The following is a 17,122-nucleotide window of genomic DNA, read 5'->3' on the forward strand; positions in this document are numbered from 1 at the left end:
GTATTTCTGTGCTGATGTTCCAGTGGTTCTCTCCCTGAGCTATGTGCACCGCTCTCAGCCCCTCTGGAAGAAGAGTCCCTTCAGCAACACGTGGTGGTGCCTCACTGTACCTGTGGTGTAAGTCATCATCTGTCTCTACTGTATAGGTAGTGAAAGTAGAACTACGCCATCTGCTGGTTGTGTAAAAAAACCAAAAGGTTTAATCACCATTCATTTCCCCATAGGGACACGTTTTGATTATGTCTTTTTATCAGATCCAAAGCATTTAACAAGCTTGCTGATGAATATAGACATGGTTAAAAACAAATTGTGTGATAGCGGAAACATGCAGTCCGCTTTGGAAAAAGTGATCATTAAAATACTATTTCTGTCACTGATACTAACCCATTTAGACCAGGAACCCTATATATAACTATACCTTTTAATTAAGGAAAGGCGGGAACCCCTTTTGGGGTAGTGTTGCTATGTGCAGTATACAGTATAGCAATATAATTAAACATACATTTTTGGTAATTTTTAAATAAATATTTTCAGTTTTTCAGAAAACTTGGGTCAGGGTTTTTAGAATTGGCCTCAGGTCGAAATACAGCAAGTTAACTGTCAATTTTAATAATTTAACAATTTTAATTATAACACACACACAAAATCATAGTGACATAGATGTCCAATGTAACTGAAGGGGACAACATAATGTAACACTGTGTTGTACAACCTTGAATGTGAAATATATTTATATTTTTTCTTTTTTGTAATCTATATTTTGAACACAAACGGCAGGCTAGGGAGCATTCTCTCTTTATGCATCTCACATATTCCCTCTCTCATCTTTCAGGCCATGTTTATTGAAAGTATATTTTCTCTTGTCCAGTTTGTTTGGTCAGGTGATCCAGGCTACGGTGGATTACCACTTATGGCGTGACCAGAACAGCCGCATGACCTTTAACATGGGGGACATTCCCTTGCAGGCCTGGCTGCTGGTGTCACTGTCCACACTACTGGTGGTGTTGGTCAATGAACTAGTTAAGCTCAATGAGATACGGTAAGAAATAATATATACTTGATTTGATTTGTGATTTGGAAAGTATGCTTCGTTTGGCAGGTGTGAAGCCTCATGCGCATCAAAGAACTGCATTCTACTTTGCCAAAAAAGATACATGACATGCCTAGAAGATATGTAAACAAGGATAAGAACAGAAATGAACAAAGCATGCATGTCATCATTGTGCACAGTCTCTGATGAAGTAGTTCATGGTATAATCATTAAATGTATATCAATATGCTTAGGTAGATGATTGTTTCACCACTGGGTCAAGCAAATAAGGTCATAAATCATGTGTGATTTTTCTTGTTACCTTTGTTATATAATCTATTTGTACATCTGTATATTAGTCAGTCATATACAGAAATTAGCACTGTAATACTACTACTGCTACTCGGCGAGAGAGAAAAAGGAAATGTGTCTGTTCATATTTTGTAGACATCATTCAAGTTCATGGCAATGGGCTTATCATCTTGTATACGGTGTTTTAGTCAAATAGTTTTCCTCCTCTCTCCAATACAGAGTGAGGGTTCGCTACCAGAAGAGGCAGAAGCTCCAGTTTGAAACCAAGTTGGGAATGAACTCTCCATTCTGATTGGTTTCTTGCAAGGAACGGAATCACGTGACTATACTAGGAACCAATAGGCGTCCTGGAAAAGGGGGAACGGTGAATTCACCTCTAACAATCACTATCCATGACTTTCAAAGGCACTTGACCTGTTTCAACTAAAAAGCACTGCAGCCACTGTTTGGTGGAGTAGATCGGTAGGGCTTTCATGATGCAAATATTTGAGATTCTCACTTTCTATTTTATTGAAATTACGATTATATTTTATCATATTAATTTATCTCTTTTTAAATAGAAAGGAGCCCAAAAAGCTGTACATATTTATTTTATGAATATAAGTTTGTTTTAAAGGCATGAGGAATGTTTTTGAAGAGGTTATGCTCTTTCACGTTTATTCTCCCCCTTTGGGTTTGTCACCCGAGATGAACACCGTGCATGGTCCTACTCATCCTGTGCGTCACCATTTGTCTTGGAAATAGCTTCTCAAAGGAGGAATTTTCCTAACTACTTCACTTTGGCCAGAATTAGGTTCATCTTGGTTCCATTATGTAAGTCTTGTGGTCCTCTTGAGGAATTCTAGCTGTAGTGGTTGGTTGTTAAACAGCCACATTAGACTTTAGAGGACCGATGTTAGACGGACATGTTTTTGGTGTCCGCCAGGCTGGATGGCCGGACTCTTATGTTTTCACCTTTGTCTGTCCACGTGTGTGTCTGTGAACAGCTAGCCTGAGCTAACGTGTTAGGTTTCTGGTCTAGAGGGGCGGGTCGCGGCTGAGATTTGCGCACGCCCTGATTGGATCTCATCGATCTGTCCGTCACCCCCGGCCCCTCCTCTCCCCCCTAGTGCAGCGCTACGTCACATCATTTGGAGCGACGCCCACCCGGAAGGGTTGACTCCCACTTTTAGACCAGAGCGGCCAATGCGTTCCTCCAGGCTTTCAATTTTTGCACCAACAAAAATGAAAGCCTGGTACCGAGGCTAGTGAACAGCTAATCTTTGGCACTGTTAGACCGATCGGTGTAAAACTTTTCACATTTAATCGGCCTAATGATGGTGCTATAACGGGCTGATTCACATTTTGATCTATAACTTTTCAACCGCAGGTCGTACAATCAAAATCTTTTCTCCTTGATTCCTTGGCTAATGGTGCAACTCCAACCTTTTATAGAGCAACAAGCAGGCATCATTTAACAGACCTACTGTATATGAATGGCCACCATGCAGGTCTGGCAGCAAAAGATAGGAAGATATTGTTGAATACAATATGTGTGTAAGAATGAAGTTTATCGGCCTGACATGCATGTAGCTACATATAGCAAATGGTGTGAACTGTGAAGCTACCTCTTGCCTTTCAGGCAGCTTGATACCAGTTACAAAGAAGCATTTATGAGCTGCAGGGAAGGCCCTTTTCTAATTCAAAAAGAAAAAATACACGAAACTGCTTAATGCTCTGTAACTAATGTTTCGACCAAACAATTTGGTCTTCGTCAGGTGATGATTACAGTGACCCAGGACCCCTTATCTGACGTTATTGCATCACGTGACCAGAGTAGTGATGCAATAGGGAAAAGTATGTAAATCAGGAAACACTTTATACATACTAATACAGAGAAAGCGACTGCATTTTGCAATAGCTCTCATTAAACCAATATACAAATAGAACAGATATGAAGAACATCTTAGTGTATACAAGGTATTCGTACAAACGATCTCACTACTGTGGTAGAACAGTCAACATTGTTAGAATTACTCTTAATCCAGAAAGGACCTGTTTTACATACTTTTCCCAATTGCATCACTACTCTGCTTTGTTCGAAATGTTTTAGTTTTCTTAAGCTGAGCAGGCTTTCTTTCTAACATTTGTACTCGCCTTGTCCTGCACCAACGACTTTTGTAATTCAGCCCTTCTCCTTCTGCCATAATGCAGTTAATATTCACTCCACTAAATTGCAATAACCCTTTTTTTATTTTAACCCCAGCCCGTCCACACACAAACTAACTCCTGAGCAAAGCCAAGGTATTTTATGCTGTAACACAATTAGGAAGGAAGATTACTTTTAATTTGATGTTAAGGATTAAGTGGAATTGATCACATTTTTATAAACGTATCTAAAGAATGTGCAGGAATGCCACTGAAAATTTTGTGCTATAAAAAAATTATTCTTTGATAGTGAGAATTATTTAAACTGCTACATTTGGTTCCATCGGTGGTATTGTACATTATCACAGTCTCCTGAGAGGTGCTTCATATAATTTTATTGCCTTCTCTTTCAGCCTGTCTGCCTACCCTTTTCACCTCATTTTTATCAAGGATTTGTCAGCTATGTCACAAGTTCACAACTAATTGTGATCTAGCGGAACGGCTTCAGACTTAAGTAAATTTGATTTGTACAGCACATTTAAAAGTGCTGCACAGCATACACATCTAAAACTACAAGTGGTCCTTACTACAAATGTTGAGCTAATTTTTAACAAAAGTGACATTTTCAATTGAAAAATGTACCAGTAGAAAATATCCTATTTGAGTTGAGCTAGGAATGTGCGACGAAGTATAAATTAAACTATAATATCTCATTAAACTACAAGCTACACACACTTGTGATTGTCATGTGTAGTATTAGATGTTTAGGCCGCTATGTGGCCTTCACATCTAGATTTTCAGGCTGCTTAGTTGACTGAAAATCTAGTAGCGCTGATCAGAGCACTACGTTACAGAAAGCTGGTGAAACAGATCCAAATATCCTACCTAGGCTGCAGCTTTCCACTCAGTTTATTTAGACAATGTTTAGGTCTATTTATTCTTATGGTGTTCCATAAACAGCCAATGTCTGTAGCATCCATGGTCTCCGCAATGAAACTTCTCTCTGTACTTTCATTGCATGTCACCAAGTACTGCCATACGAATTGGTTTACGTTGTCACCCACAGCTTGGCAACCATGTGATTTGAGATATATCGCTGAACCCTCTTTGCACGAATGTTAAATGATAACCAGCCGCCCCGAACCCAAGGTGGCACAAAACATGGGTCTGATATTAACCTCTTCTATTGCTTGTACCCTTCTTAATCACCTTTTTGATAGTGTGCTCTCGTAAGCGTGCACATTCATATCTGTGTACACAGCTACGGGAGAAATGGTTGAGAATGTGATATAAGAACACTAATTGGTCATGGCACTAAAACTGAGCTGGGTGGAAGAAAAAAAAGATAGCCGGTTAACTGATGCCATTTAAGATCATTTTTAACAGATCTATACATTTACAAATTATGTAATGACTCATTCCTGTTAGCCCCATTTTATATTTTGGTTAATTTGACATCACTAGCATTCAGTCTATGCTGCATGAAAATTTAATAATGGATGCTCAGTCTTGCTCAATGTTATACATTATTTTACTGTTGTATTATAGTTTGTTCGCTGCACACTGTGAATTGGATTCAGTTGAGTGTACTAACTGCAGAGTTTTTCCTCGCATCACTATGTAAATGTGACTCAAGACAGTTCTTCATGTCAGTCAGTCAGTGACGTGCGGTTGATTACAGACATTTTGATAACATCCATGCCATGCATATGCTCAAAGCAGAACCGCCCTGTCAGTTGACTGGACTATTTGGTTGTTCACAAGATGCATAAGGGTATATTTTGTATTTTTTTAAGATGTCTGTAAAATTATTTCAGGTTTTTGCCTAATTTTGTTTGTGTATCATTGATTACGTCATGTTAATAAATGTATTTTTTATTTATATGACTAGTGGTATTTGTGCTGTGGTGGTCTCCATAGATGTTATGTCTATGGTGGGCTGTGGGTATCGCCTCACTGATTGGTGAGAAGGTATCACTTCTTCCGCCAAACACTCACGATTGAACTAATCTGATTGGATAATAAAGGAGGAAGGGTCCTTTCTAGCCAATCACAGCTGGTGTTGTGAACGAGGTACCCTTGGTGCGTGGTTTGCAAAGGGGGCGTTCTGTTCCGTGGAAGACACACAGCGGTCGAAAGAGAAAAGGTCTACATGTAAGTCTTTTTAGAAATATTTTACAATTCTGGCGTTAAATATTCAATATTGGACCAATATTACAATCAATGTCCGTGTTGTATCGACTGTCATGGTGTTATGGGATCGTTGGATCATTCTCTACATCCGTAACCAGCATACTAGCTGTAGGCATCGTTAGCTGGGTTGTTAGCACATAATAGTTTGTCGTCTTTTGGAGACTTTATACGAGGATTATATTATTGGTTTGTTTTCATGTCCTTTTTTTTGTCCTATTACAACGAAAATAGCACTCATCCAGTAACACAACTACGGAGTTTATTTACATATTCAGGTTAATTCACCCACATGCGGTCTGCAATCACAGGAAAGCTGCAGAACTCTCAAATCATTTACACCAATCCTTGTGGTTTAATTAAGATGAATTACTGATTATTTAAGACTTCATTGGTACTGGTATTGATGCCATGCCAGTGCCACACTGCCATCCACAGCACCTGGAGCACTAATGAGTTCCCAGAAGTTTTACTGGAGCACTTTTTACTGGTCCATAGCTTTAGTAATGCAGAGCTACTGGGGCACATATGGGGAATAGTTAAATGGCTCAATTGTTAATCATCATACAATTCAAATGAGCTTTGGTATGACAAAACATACGTTTTATCAAAGTGTCAAAAACAAAACTATCTAAGAAACCAACTGGGTAAATAATGTAGGCCTACACATAGCCTCTTTTTATTGATTTTCTTATTTGACAGAAGTATATTTTCACAATTCACATATTTCCCCCCATATGCATACACACAAATGGAGGTGTAGGCAAGTTACAGTAATTTCCAGGGTTTCCAGCCAGGCTTGTGGGAGTGACCACTCCACAGTGGAGTGGTCTGAATATACCTAGCTTCAATAAGGCTCGTTTTGGCTGCATCAATCAGCAGTCGTCATCACCTCCTAGTCAGGATCTTGGACCGCTGCAGATAGAGGATGCGTGCATACTGCATAGCATGAAAGTACAACATTTACGTTACGTTATACAGCCAGAGACAGAGTACTCTGACGCTCACTGGTGGAACTTGTGCGGGGGTCGAAACCGTGTAGTCGGTCAGACGAAGCGGAACCGCAGAAGCCCATCTGCGCTTGAAGCACTGCGGGTGAGAAACGATCTCTGACTCTGGCACAAAAACGCAGGTCTTCTTGCAAAGAATGCGGCGAACTGCGTCGTGGCGTGGTGTCCGAAAAGCGCGTTATATTCACCATTCCTCTGACATGTGACGTGAGTAACTGCGTCGGGACCAAAACACTCACGAATTGTACCTAAATGCTAAATAATTTGGAACGCTACACTAGTGTAGACACTACATTGTGTAAAAATATAGTGCACAACAGTCAGGAACGACTGTATATAGTAGGCTAATGATTAACAAGAAAATGCAATAGACTGGATATTGAAATTAATATAAAAGGCAATGTACAGAATCTGTACCACAGCTATTTTCGTATCATTGGCTGATTCTTCTTGATTTTTACTTGCCGTTGTTATCTCTACCGTAGTATTCTTGACGCATACTGCCATCTAATGTATACACCTGAGCATATAAACCAAGGGCCTATCAACTTTACAACACAGAACACGTCAACAACACACGCACACTTTAAAAAGTGTATCTGACCTGGTTCCTGACCTGAAAATTGATTTTCTGTTTACCAAAGAGCTGGAGAGACAGGGAGACCCTTATTACTGAACAGAAGCTCTAATAGCTCTATAGCAATGATTGCTATTAGAATATAGAGTTTACAGCACATACAAATAAATAAAATCATACTCTTAATCCGGATTTTAACAGACAATATTCTCTACTACTGTACTACATTAGTAGTAGTATAAAAAGTCGTGTCCTCAAATCCCACTTCCCTCGACTCGTGCACCGTATCTTTGTTTTCTGGCATCTTCTTGCAACTATTAATGACATGTTCCACTGACCCCTTTTCCTGACAGAATGGTTCCAACTTCCAAATAAAAGGCATTGCATAAGTGCCCCACGAAAGAGTGACCTCTTTTGGGTGACACTGACTGAGTAACCTCATTTTTTTTAGGGATGCACCGATCCGATACTCGTATCGGAGATCGGCGCCGATCCAGGCTAAAATTCTAGATCGGGTATCGGATCGGTGGCCGATCCATTATCCGATCCTATCAGATCCGATAATTATGTGTAATTACAGTATGAAAACAACTCTACCTCCTCTGTGACACAGCAGTGTAGTATTGACAGTATAACATGTGGAATGCAGCCAGGCTAGCCTGCGCACACATTAACCTGGTCTAATTGTTGCACAGTTATTTAATAAATAATTCAGTGCATTTATATCTGTGTTTGTTACATTTTGTTTTACAAAGTTGGGAAAGTAATGTTTAAGTCAAGCCTTGATGTTGCCTTATTGATTCCAGACTCCACACAGTGAGGCATACAGCTTAATAGGTTATTACGTTTCTTTGTGGGGGGTATCGGATCGGTACTCTGTATCGGCAGATACTGGACCCCCATGTATCGAAATCGGTATCGAATGCCAAAAAGCCGGATCGGTGCATCCCTAAAAATTTTTTAAACCATGTTTATTGAATTTAAATTGTGTAACCTTGATTTTCTTAATTAAATACACTATAGTTTAAGCTCGTCACATGAAACTCCAAATATCAAAACATTAGAAAGCCGGTGTATATGTGTATGCGTTTGTGAAAATATAATAACAATAATACAATTATTGAAAGACAGAACTATAGTAAGTGTATTGTCTGCTAGCGTGCTGCTTGCTTTTTTTATGGATATACAGTACATACCGTTGACTTTTACAACTTTGTCATGAGTAATTCAACAAAAAAAACGTATAACACACAAAAACATTGCGTCAAACAGTGCTGCCGGGCGGGTCTTTGTGCAACCCCTCCGGGATGTAGATATATGCTATATTAACACATTTACTGTAGGTGGGGCCCCCTGGAACCCCCTCCGCCTGAACTCCACGTTGAGAACCATAAGTAAAACTGCTTGCGGGTGCTCTACAAGCCTACAGCTCAAAAAAGGCGTTTCAGTTTGAATAATAGTTGTTCCGGTTTGTGATGAATTATAATAGTAGTACAGAATACAGATGATTCTGCTAAGGCATCTTGTGTGAATGCTGAAATGTTTGCCATTGTTTCAGTTAAAACCTAGATCCAATAAGATCTCGGTTATGATTTTGTCACAGCTCTTCCAAGATGGACATGCAAGTGTCCAAGTCCGACTGGTTTCTCCACTGCAGCCCCAGAACCCTCTTCTCCCAGTGAGACACGCCTCTGCATGGTGGTGTTGTGTCACCGTCTGCTTGGTCCCTGGTTCCAAGTGGGCAATATTCGTATTCGTGTTGGATAACCTCCAGCTCATTTTCTTAGTCATACGCTGACTCGCTGAGTTGTTTCAGCGGTACAATGATAAAAGCCCTGCAAAGAATTGGGGTTGTGTATTAGACCCTTTTAATGGACTGACTGGAGGTTTCCCAACTCTGGTATTTAATGTGTGCAGCAGCTTCAGGGTTGTCTCCTGCAGTCTAACTCTGACTCAGGCTTGATGTCACCTGATTTTGGCTTGTCACTTTTAAAGGCACCATAGTGCTGTGTGTGGGGATTGTATGTATTTACACTAAATGTCTAATTATTTTGTGTATGTATGTGAATAATGTGATTGAAGAATTACTGATGGAGTCATTGGATACATCATGATTATATGAAATGAGATTTGACTGGCTATTGCTTAAATGTTTCTTCTGCATGATGAATACTGTTTCAGCTAAAAAAAAGCCAGCAACACATTAATGAGTTGGTTGGTTACTGATACAGTCTGAGTGCAACGCAAAGCCCTTTCACACTCTTAAAGCCATAATACACTACATTCTTACATTGAATACTGAATGTACCCACTCATTTTAGTAATTGAATAGTCATCTCAATCACATTTTGTATTGTGATATGTGTTGTGGACAATGTTACCATGATGTGAATGCTCCCCTTTTTACATATCAGACTACAGGTATGGTCTTGACTGCAGATATTAATCAATTTTGTCTAGTTTCAGAAAAGGTTTAATTAGCATTTACCATAACTGTATACTTTATTACCTTAAATTACTAGCCTGATTGTCAGACTGATTGGGTCTATGGGCTGGAACCAGACTATTAAATGATAACCATAATTTATAAATCAAATAATTGTATCGTTGGTTGCAGCCCTAGTCACAAATCCTACTGTATGTCGTTGATGACTTTATGGTCATTGGACAAATATTACAAGTGGAAGGTTAAGTTTCTGCATTTCTCCCCTTAGGTGGAGTCTTCCACTGGACGCACATCGTGTCATGGATGCCCTGAAAGAGAGCAGCACCCTGAGCTCAAAGATGGTGGCCCTGGCAGCAGGACTCTCTGTTGGGGCCACTGTGGGCTATATTGTATACAGACAACTTGGCAGCACCGACAACTGTGAGTTTATTTGGCTTTATTAGATTGATGTTATCATTAGGAAACTTTAAATTCAGCTATTTGTTTTGTCATTGACAGCTCCAACGGTGAGTGCTGAGGATGCTGAGTCTAAGATGACAATTTCCATTGAAGTTTACAGAAATATTTGCAAATGTCAAGCCACATTTATGGATATGGTGAGTGAAATACTAAACAATTATTGGATATAAGTTTAACATAGAAACATTTGAAAAGTCCCATGGATCTTACATTTAAATTCACTATATTTTCAACATTATTTTTGAACAGTTTCCCATGCCCATACATTAATTACAGAACCTTTTTTGAGTAAAAGAAAAAATAATTTTCAGTAAGCTGCTCTTCTTGAAACTGTATTTGGCAAAAGGTGTTGCTAACTCAGTTTTCTCAATTCACGTACACATTTTAGGTGAGACAGAAATCTGGAGCTCAGGTAAAGGTGCTTTCTGAGCAGGGGGAGCCAGGATCCCAGGCTGCTGTGACCCTAGTGCTTCAAGGATCCCCTGAACAGGTGCTGCTGGCCAGCTGTGTGTTGGAGAATTTGGCTATAGATTGTGAGCCAGCGACTGAGACCTTAGAGGTACCTCAAACAGCCTTTGGACGGATCATAGGTAACTTAATCAACTTGTTTTTTGGATTTCTTGACTACCGGTATACGTTTTTTTCAGGCCTACATTATAAAGCCTGCTACCAATACAATTAAGTCATTACTGTGATGACATTTACTTTTTACTACAGCTTCAAATAAATTAAAGTCTGTCTTTGTGCCACATTGCCATGTTATATCTTGTTTCAGGCCGTGGGGGGGAGTCTGTTAAGCTGATCTCAAGGACCACTGGGGCCAAAGTAATTTGTCCCAGGGATACGGGGCGGAGCCTAGACGCCACCGGCAATGTAACAATCACAGGAACACGTCAGGAAGTCAAACAGGCCAAGGTGAGACCCAACTCCTACAATAAGCGAAGCCGTAACGCTAATTCCAGATTATTTCTTCTATTTCAATGCATTCGTATTGCTGTTCATTTGAGAAGGAATTAATGTTATCTATTTTCAGGAGATGATCCTAGAGAAAGTCGGGGAAGACCTGACAATGAGAAAGATGATCTCTCGAGCCTCTGCCCTCCGCCACAAGCGCGGACCCCGGGACCTTGAGGTGCAGATGCCAGAGATGGAAGAGGTCAAACCACAGACTTTGAACAACAACGGTCCTTACTCTGTCAAAGCAGAGGAGCAGGAGCACCTTGAGGCCAAAGGCACCAACACACAACTTGAAATAATGTGTGACGACGAGGCAAAGGAGCTCACAGTCCCAAATCTGGAGACAAATGAAGAGGAGGAAGCTATCGTGTCACCAGATTCACTGTCCGATATGTCAAAGTTTGAAAGTACGTTGCTGCTTTCAAAGGTTAAATTTGGAGAGCCACAGTGCTTCAAGTCAAGCTTATTTCCTCCTGAATAGTGATTACTTGTTATTATTGTTATCCACATTTAGTTCTTCCATGAACTGTACATTTAAAGGTAGGATAAGTGAAGTGTTAAATAGCTCTATAATCGGATAGTACTCGGATAGTTGCTATAGTGTTTGTTCTGTAACAAGAGTCTCCACCTCTAAGCAGAAAATGCATTTTCAGTTCAGAATATCTATTTTGCCCAATCAGGATAGACACCTCAAATAGGAGAAACATTAAACAAGTGGAATTGGAAGTGATGACAAAGAAATGAGCAGACAAAATTGGAACTGGAACACTATAAAAAGTTAAGCTGATAAATGGGTACTTTCTCCTGGTTGGCTGACATTTTGTCAGAATTCCTATCGGAATATACTTTAACCTTTTGTAACTATTTTCCAGTTTGTATGAGAAACTTGTAGCTTACAATAGGAATGTGAAAATATCGGGTGGACTAGAATATTAATGTTGAGTCCTTAGGCAAATGAAAAACGCAGCATAATTTTTTCCAACCGACACTGAAAGTTGAAAGTTGAAACAAATTCACACTGCGATCCACTTTAGTTGGGGTCCCTTTCCACGAAAAAATTAAAACCTGTTAATTTCTATTTGTGTGTGTGCGTGCGTGCGTGCACAAACTAGAAAGCGATTCTCAGAGATTCTTCTATAAGGTCACATTTTTGCTCTTATTGTGTCAAGTTCCCAGCCCGGACCTGAGCTTCCAGCCCGATGAGCACTTGGAAGTTTTTGTCTCCGCCTCAGAAAACCCAAATCATTTCTGGATCCAGATCCTTGGCGTGCGCTCCCTTCAATTGGACAAGTTGACCGAAGAGATGAACCGCTTTTACAGCAATGGAAACCTGACTGTAAGGCAAAATCTTGCAACCTGTGCATTCTGCACACACACACACACACACACACACACACACACACACACAGTAGTGGAGTTGACTTTTGTTGAAGTTGAAGTTGGAGTTCCATTGTTCTTAAGATTTATAATCTTAAGAATAAGGATTATTATGGGTGTCTAAACAAATCCAGCGCAGCGATAGTTCATTGAGACACGGAAGGCAGAAGGTTTATTATCTAATCTCCCCTTCGTTCTCTATCAGTAATTCATTCTGTTCCTTTAAATCAGCTGTCTCTCCATGTCAACTCCCCTCACTCACATTCGCTGCCAGTTAACTCACTCACGCCCACAACCCCACATTCAATTATTTTTAAGCAGTCACTACAGTGTAGTGACTACACTGTCCTCAGTCTATTCTGTGTCTTTGTTGTTCAGATGTCAGGGTTAAAATTTCTTCCACCTCCCCGGCCTCCTCACTGTGGCAATGGTTCTGTAATGGGTGATTCTGTGATTATAAACGTGATTTATGGATTGTACTAAATGTGGTATCTAGTTATGTTATGGGTATCTGTGATTATAATGTGTTTTATGGATTGTATTATGATCATCTAATATGTATGTTCAGTATCTGTGGTATATGGAATACATTGAAAGTTATGTTGTTGATGTAATGTCTTTATGTTATGCTCTGCTCTGGGGTTTGTTGTTGATATCAGAGCTGTGTCTCAGGGCACAGATAATCTGAGATCAAATGTGATATGATATCAGATGATATATCACATGAGCAGAGCCACACCGCCATACTAAATGCAATAGCTTTGCTATAAATGGTTAATGGTCATTCTGAGCTGAAGTGTTTCAATGAACCATGGTTTTATGTTTTCCAGGAGCACAGGGTTGAGACCATTGTGGTCGGGGATATTGTGGCTGCCCCATATCGTCAACAAAGCAAATGGAACCGTGCCAGGGTGCTAGGGGTCCTGCCTTCAGGCTTGGTGGATCTGTACTATGTGGATTTTGGAGACAATGGAGATCTACCCAGAGACTGCCTCCGCAGTATGAGGTAAAGGCTCAATTATAGGAGATGCAGAATACTATTACTATTATGTAATGATACAATTCATTACTGTAATGTTTTGTTTTTTGTAATGTTCTGCATTCACATTTCAGGAGCGACTTCCTCAGTTTGCCGTTTCAGGCCATCGAGTGTAGCTTAGCAGGAGTGAATCCAGCAGGTATACATTTACATAAATGCATGCATGCCCCCCTCCACCCCATCAATAACTTATCTTAGCTATATATCAATCTAGATATTCAAACTATATGATTTGTTGTAAACCGGTTCCCCAGGAGAGGTGTGGACTGTGGAAGCCCTGGATGACTTTGACAGGCTGGCATATTGTGCTGAGTGGAGACCCCTGCTGGCCAAACTATGCAGCTACTCTCATTCTGAGGTCTCCTCCTGGCCCAGCGTAAAGCTCTATGACAACAATGAGGGCAAGGTCTGCTGTGTGTGTGTTTACGCCTGTTATATTACAACTCTCTCTAAAACTTAACCGAGGTCATTGTGTTATGGTCCCCATAATGTGGGCAGTGCAATGTCCAGGCAGCTACTGGCACACCCTGTGTTTATGTTTCTGATTAGCTGTTTGTATTGTTGCTGTTCATAGTATTTTGGTGTTCTATCCTCTGTGTGTTTTTAGGCTGTGGACTTGGGTGAGGAGCTCATACAGCTAGGCCACGCTGTGAGGTCCCAGGATATGGGAACGGTTGATGGGGACAACCTTGGCTGTCTTCAGAGAATGCTGGTGAGTGGCTGAACATGGGCTTGCATTCTTTCTCTCATGTACACTGACTGTGAAAATGGGTAAGGATAGAGACATTCCTATGGTGACAGACTCTGCCCCAGCTGAAAAAATTCTGTCACTCCTTTAATGCCTTAAGACATCCTCATCTCCTGTTCTTTCTTAGGATGATGTGATGGGAGCCACATCAGAGCTAAGTCTGTCCTGCATCAGCTTGTCAGGTGGGTTTAACAAAAAAATGTTTAAGGGGGCACTGTGGTGCAGTCGGTAGCGCTGTCGCCTCAAAGCTAGAAGGTCCCTGGTTTGATTCCTACTGGGGACACTGGGAGTGTTCTCTCTTCCACGTCATCAGCCCTCATACCATAGCTGTTATTAACCACATGAACCCTAACATCCCTACTTTGGGGGCGAACATTCAGCTAAAATAGCCGATGTACAAGCTTGCAGTGATTTGTGAGCTTGTAGAGCGGCTATTTTGCGTGAAGAGATTTGATAGAGGGGAAAAAGTAGAGTGGTCAAGTATGGGGGACTGTGGGCGACCCCGACCAATAGGCTGGTTGATGTGGGTTAATGCAGGATTCGATCAATATGCTAGATTCGAGAATCAAACTTAAATCCCAGTGAAGGAAATTACATCAGGATGCAATCAGTAATCAATAATGAATACCTCTTGTGTCAATCATGATTGCAATATCCTTTTTGGTCAAATCTTAGATTGACTGGTCTACTAGAGTTGTGCATAGCTAATCTTTTTACAATAACGTTATTTTTCAGAAAGGAAGCCATTGAGGGTTAAAATGGGTCTTAATGCTTTCAACTCGAGTAGAATTATTAATACAATATTAATTAGTACAAGTGTCTATGACAAAGAAAATATATGATTTGGAGACGATGAAGACTATTATTATTATGTGGTAACAGTCCATTTGCTCAGTACAATATTTTGGGGGCACACATAGAATGTGTGCAGGGTTGAATCTAGTTTGCATTACTACGATCTCTAATGGAGGATTTAGTTGACACAATGAAATAAAATGGGGTTAGTATTCAGTGTGGGTCAGACAGACAGATTTGGGAGAGCAGTAGCTTTGTTGTTGCAAGGAAAGCTGTAAACATAGACTAGTGGTTGTTTTAGTCAGATCGGTTGAAACACCGCTCCAACGGAGGGACACAGTATAACTCTATGGGGACACAAAAGCGACACAAGCGGTAGGACCTGGACAAAGTGTATAATGGATACATATGCATGCATTCTGAATTATCATCTGACAATCATCTGTGACATATCTTATTCCATGCACTTCCTCTGATTCTACAATGGTAGCACACTGGCAATTAATGTGAAACATTTTTCCACTGTGGCGGTTTCAATGTGAATAGGATAGAAACTAGAAAGGGGATTAATACATGCTTTTGATTGCTTGATTTGTCACGTAGTGTATGGTTACTGTCTGAGCATACATTCACAAAATTATTTCTCTTCATACCTCAGAAGCTGCCTCAATCTCAGGAAGTGTTGATGATGTAATCGAGGATGAGCTGCTCTAAGACCAAAGATAAAAGTGTTAAGGTATTAATAGACTCCTCTCTGATTAATATCATAATCCATCTACATATTATGGAGGTCTTGTGAACCACTATTTGTCTGTATAAAGGTCTCTTCTCCCCTCAGCTCCCAGCACTGACTATCCACTCCCCCCACAACCACATGAACCCTCAAAGAAGTGTGCAACAGGCAGTTCTTCCAGACAAATTTGTTTAATGTTTAATAGAGATTATATTTAGTGCTGTTCTGTTCAGCCTGCTGCTTTATCAGTTTGTTCTTACAGTAATTGTGTTCTGAGAATTGAAGAAAGGCGGAACAGAATTCCAGTATTATTTGTTTAAAGCACTGTGATGTGAGGATTGGAACCAGATGGCCATTGCTCAATGGTGTTTTATTTTTTTATGTTTTGTTTTTATTTTTATATTTGTTTGTAAATTGTAAATCAAATAGATTTCAAGACACATTTATAAGGCTTCAGATGCTACTAGAACAACTAATGCTGAACATTCTATTCAGATTTTGTTGAATATGGAAATGTGTCTGCAGCAGAGTTATGATAATAAAGGCCTAACTGTCTTAAATGTTGTGAATAAAACACTAAAGCTCTATATGTAACACCATAAGTGTATACTGTATATTGGTAAATAAAGTTAAAGCTAATAAAGTGCAATGTCTTTATTTCAGATCACTGTATACAGTATATACAATTTGTTACGTTTTATAGCATGTCGTCACTGTCGGGTATTAATCTCCTTGGGAAATGTTAAGGATTTATATACAAACTCAATGTTTATAAAAACCCAAACACACAAGACATTTTCACTTTAAAATAGCAACCCTGGCCCAGGCCGTGGCGTAACGGTCTGGGCACCGGACTGGTGATCCAGTCGCGGTGTGCCGCGGGTTCGACTCCCGGACCCGACACGGCCTTTACCGCATGTCATCCCCCCATCTCTCTCCCGTTTCCTGTCAGCCTACTATCTATCCCTTAAAAAAATCAATAAAAGGCGTAAGCCGCAAAAAAATATCTTTAAAATAGCAACCCTACAAGCTCACTGCAATGTGTTGTGATGCAATGCATTTCTGAGCTTGTGTTTTATTTTACAGGGAAATGTAGTCTGATTTGAAATATACACAAGCACAAGCTTTCTGCCCAACAGTGACAATTATGATCTGTTTGGATGTTTGTTAGATAAAGATATTATTTATGACCATTGTCATTGGGATGCTTAGTTTAATTTCAAATTGATGTGTTTTATTTGTATTGTATTACATTGTGTATAAAAATCAACATTCACCTAAATAAGATAATACAGATATATAGAATGATATATAATCGATCA

General features: G+C 39.9%; 2 protein-coding genes across 7 annotated transcripts in view; both read left to right on the forward strand.

The window, feature by feature from the left end:
* tmem94 (transmembrane protein 94) overlaps window positions 1-5,351 on the forward strand; it is a 31,914-nt gene extending 26,563 nt beyond the window's left edge. For 3 of the 4 annotated variants that reach the window (XM_083787755.1, XM_083787757.1, XM_083787758.1), the window contains 4 exons: window positions 24-117; window positions 869-1,039; window positions 1,562-2,312; window positions 2,586-5,351. In XM_083787755.1, coding sequence (XP_083643881.1) covers window positions 24-117; window positions 869-1,039; window positions 1,562-1,634 — 338 coding nt within the window. In that variant the 3' untranslated portion in view covers window positions 1,635-2,312; window positions 2,586-5,351. The remainder of the gene's footprint in view (window positions 1-23; window positions 118-868; window positions 1,040-1,561; window positions 2,313-2,585) is intronic. The other variant, XM_083787756.1, reaches the window with a different exon arrangement.
* Window positions 5,352-5,574: 223 nt separating this feature from the next.
* Window positions 5,575-16,437, forward strand: tdrkh (tudor and KH domain containing). Of its 3 annotated transcripts, none has more exons than XM_083787769.1 (15): window positions 5,576-5,623; window positions 8,850-8,924; window positions 9,961-10,112; window positions 10,191-10,288; window positions 10,540-10,741; window positions 10,927-11,066; window positions 11,185-11,515; window positions 12,278-12,444; window positions 13,316-13,491; window positions 13,599-13,663; window positions 13,779-13,930; window positions 14,132-14,236; window positions 14,400-14,454; window positions 15,726-15,803; window positions 15,889-16,437. In XM_083787769.1, the coding sequence occupies exons 2-14, from the start codon at window positions 8,860-8,862 to the stop codon at window positions 15,779-15,781; spliced, it is 1,764 nt and encodes a 587-aa protein (XP_083643895.1). In that variant the 5' UTR covers window positions 5,576-5,623; window positions 8,850-8,859; the 3' UTR covers window positions 15,782-15,803; window positions 15,889-16,437. The 3 variants fall into 3 exon arrangements, with proteins under 3 accessions (XP_083643896.1, XP_083643895.1, XP_083643894.1); XM_083787768.1 differs by having other exon boundaries at window positions 15,906-16,437; XM_083787770.1 differs by lacking the exon at window positions 8,850-8,924 and having other exon boundaries at window positions 5,575-5,623; window positions 15,906-16,437.
* Window positions 16,438-17,122: the final 685 nt, after the last annotated feature.

The sequence above is a fragment of the Protomyctophum parallelum genome, assembly GCF_964188405.1.
Source record: "Protomyctophum parallelum genome assembly, chromosome: 17".
NCBI classification, from domain to species: Eukaryota; Metazoa; Chordata; class Actinopteri; order Myctophiformes; family Myctophidae; genus Protomyctophum; species Protomyctophum parallelum.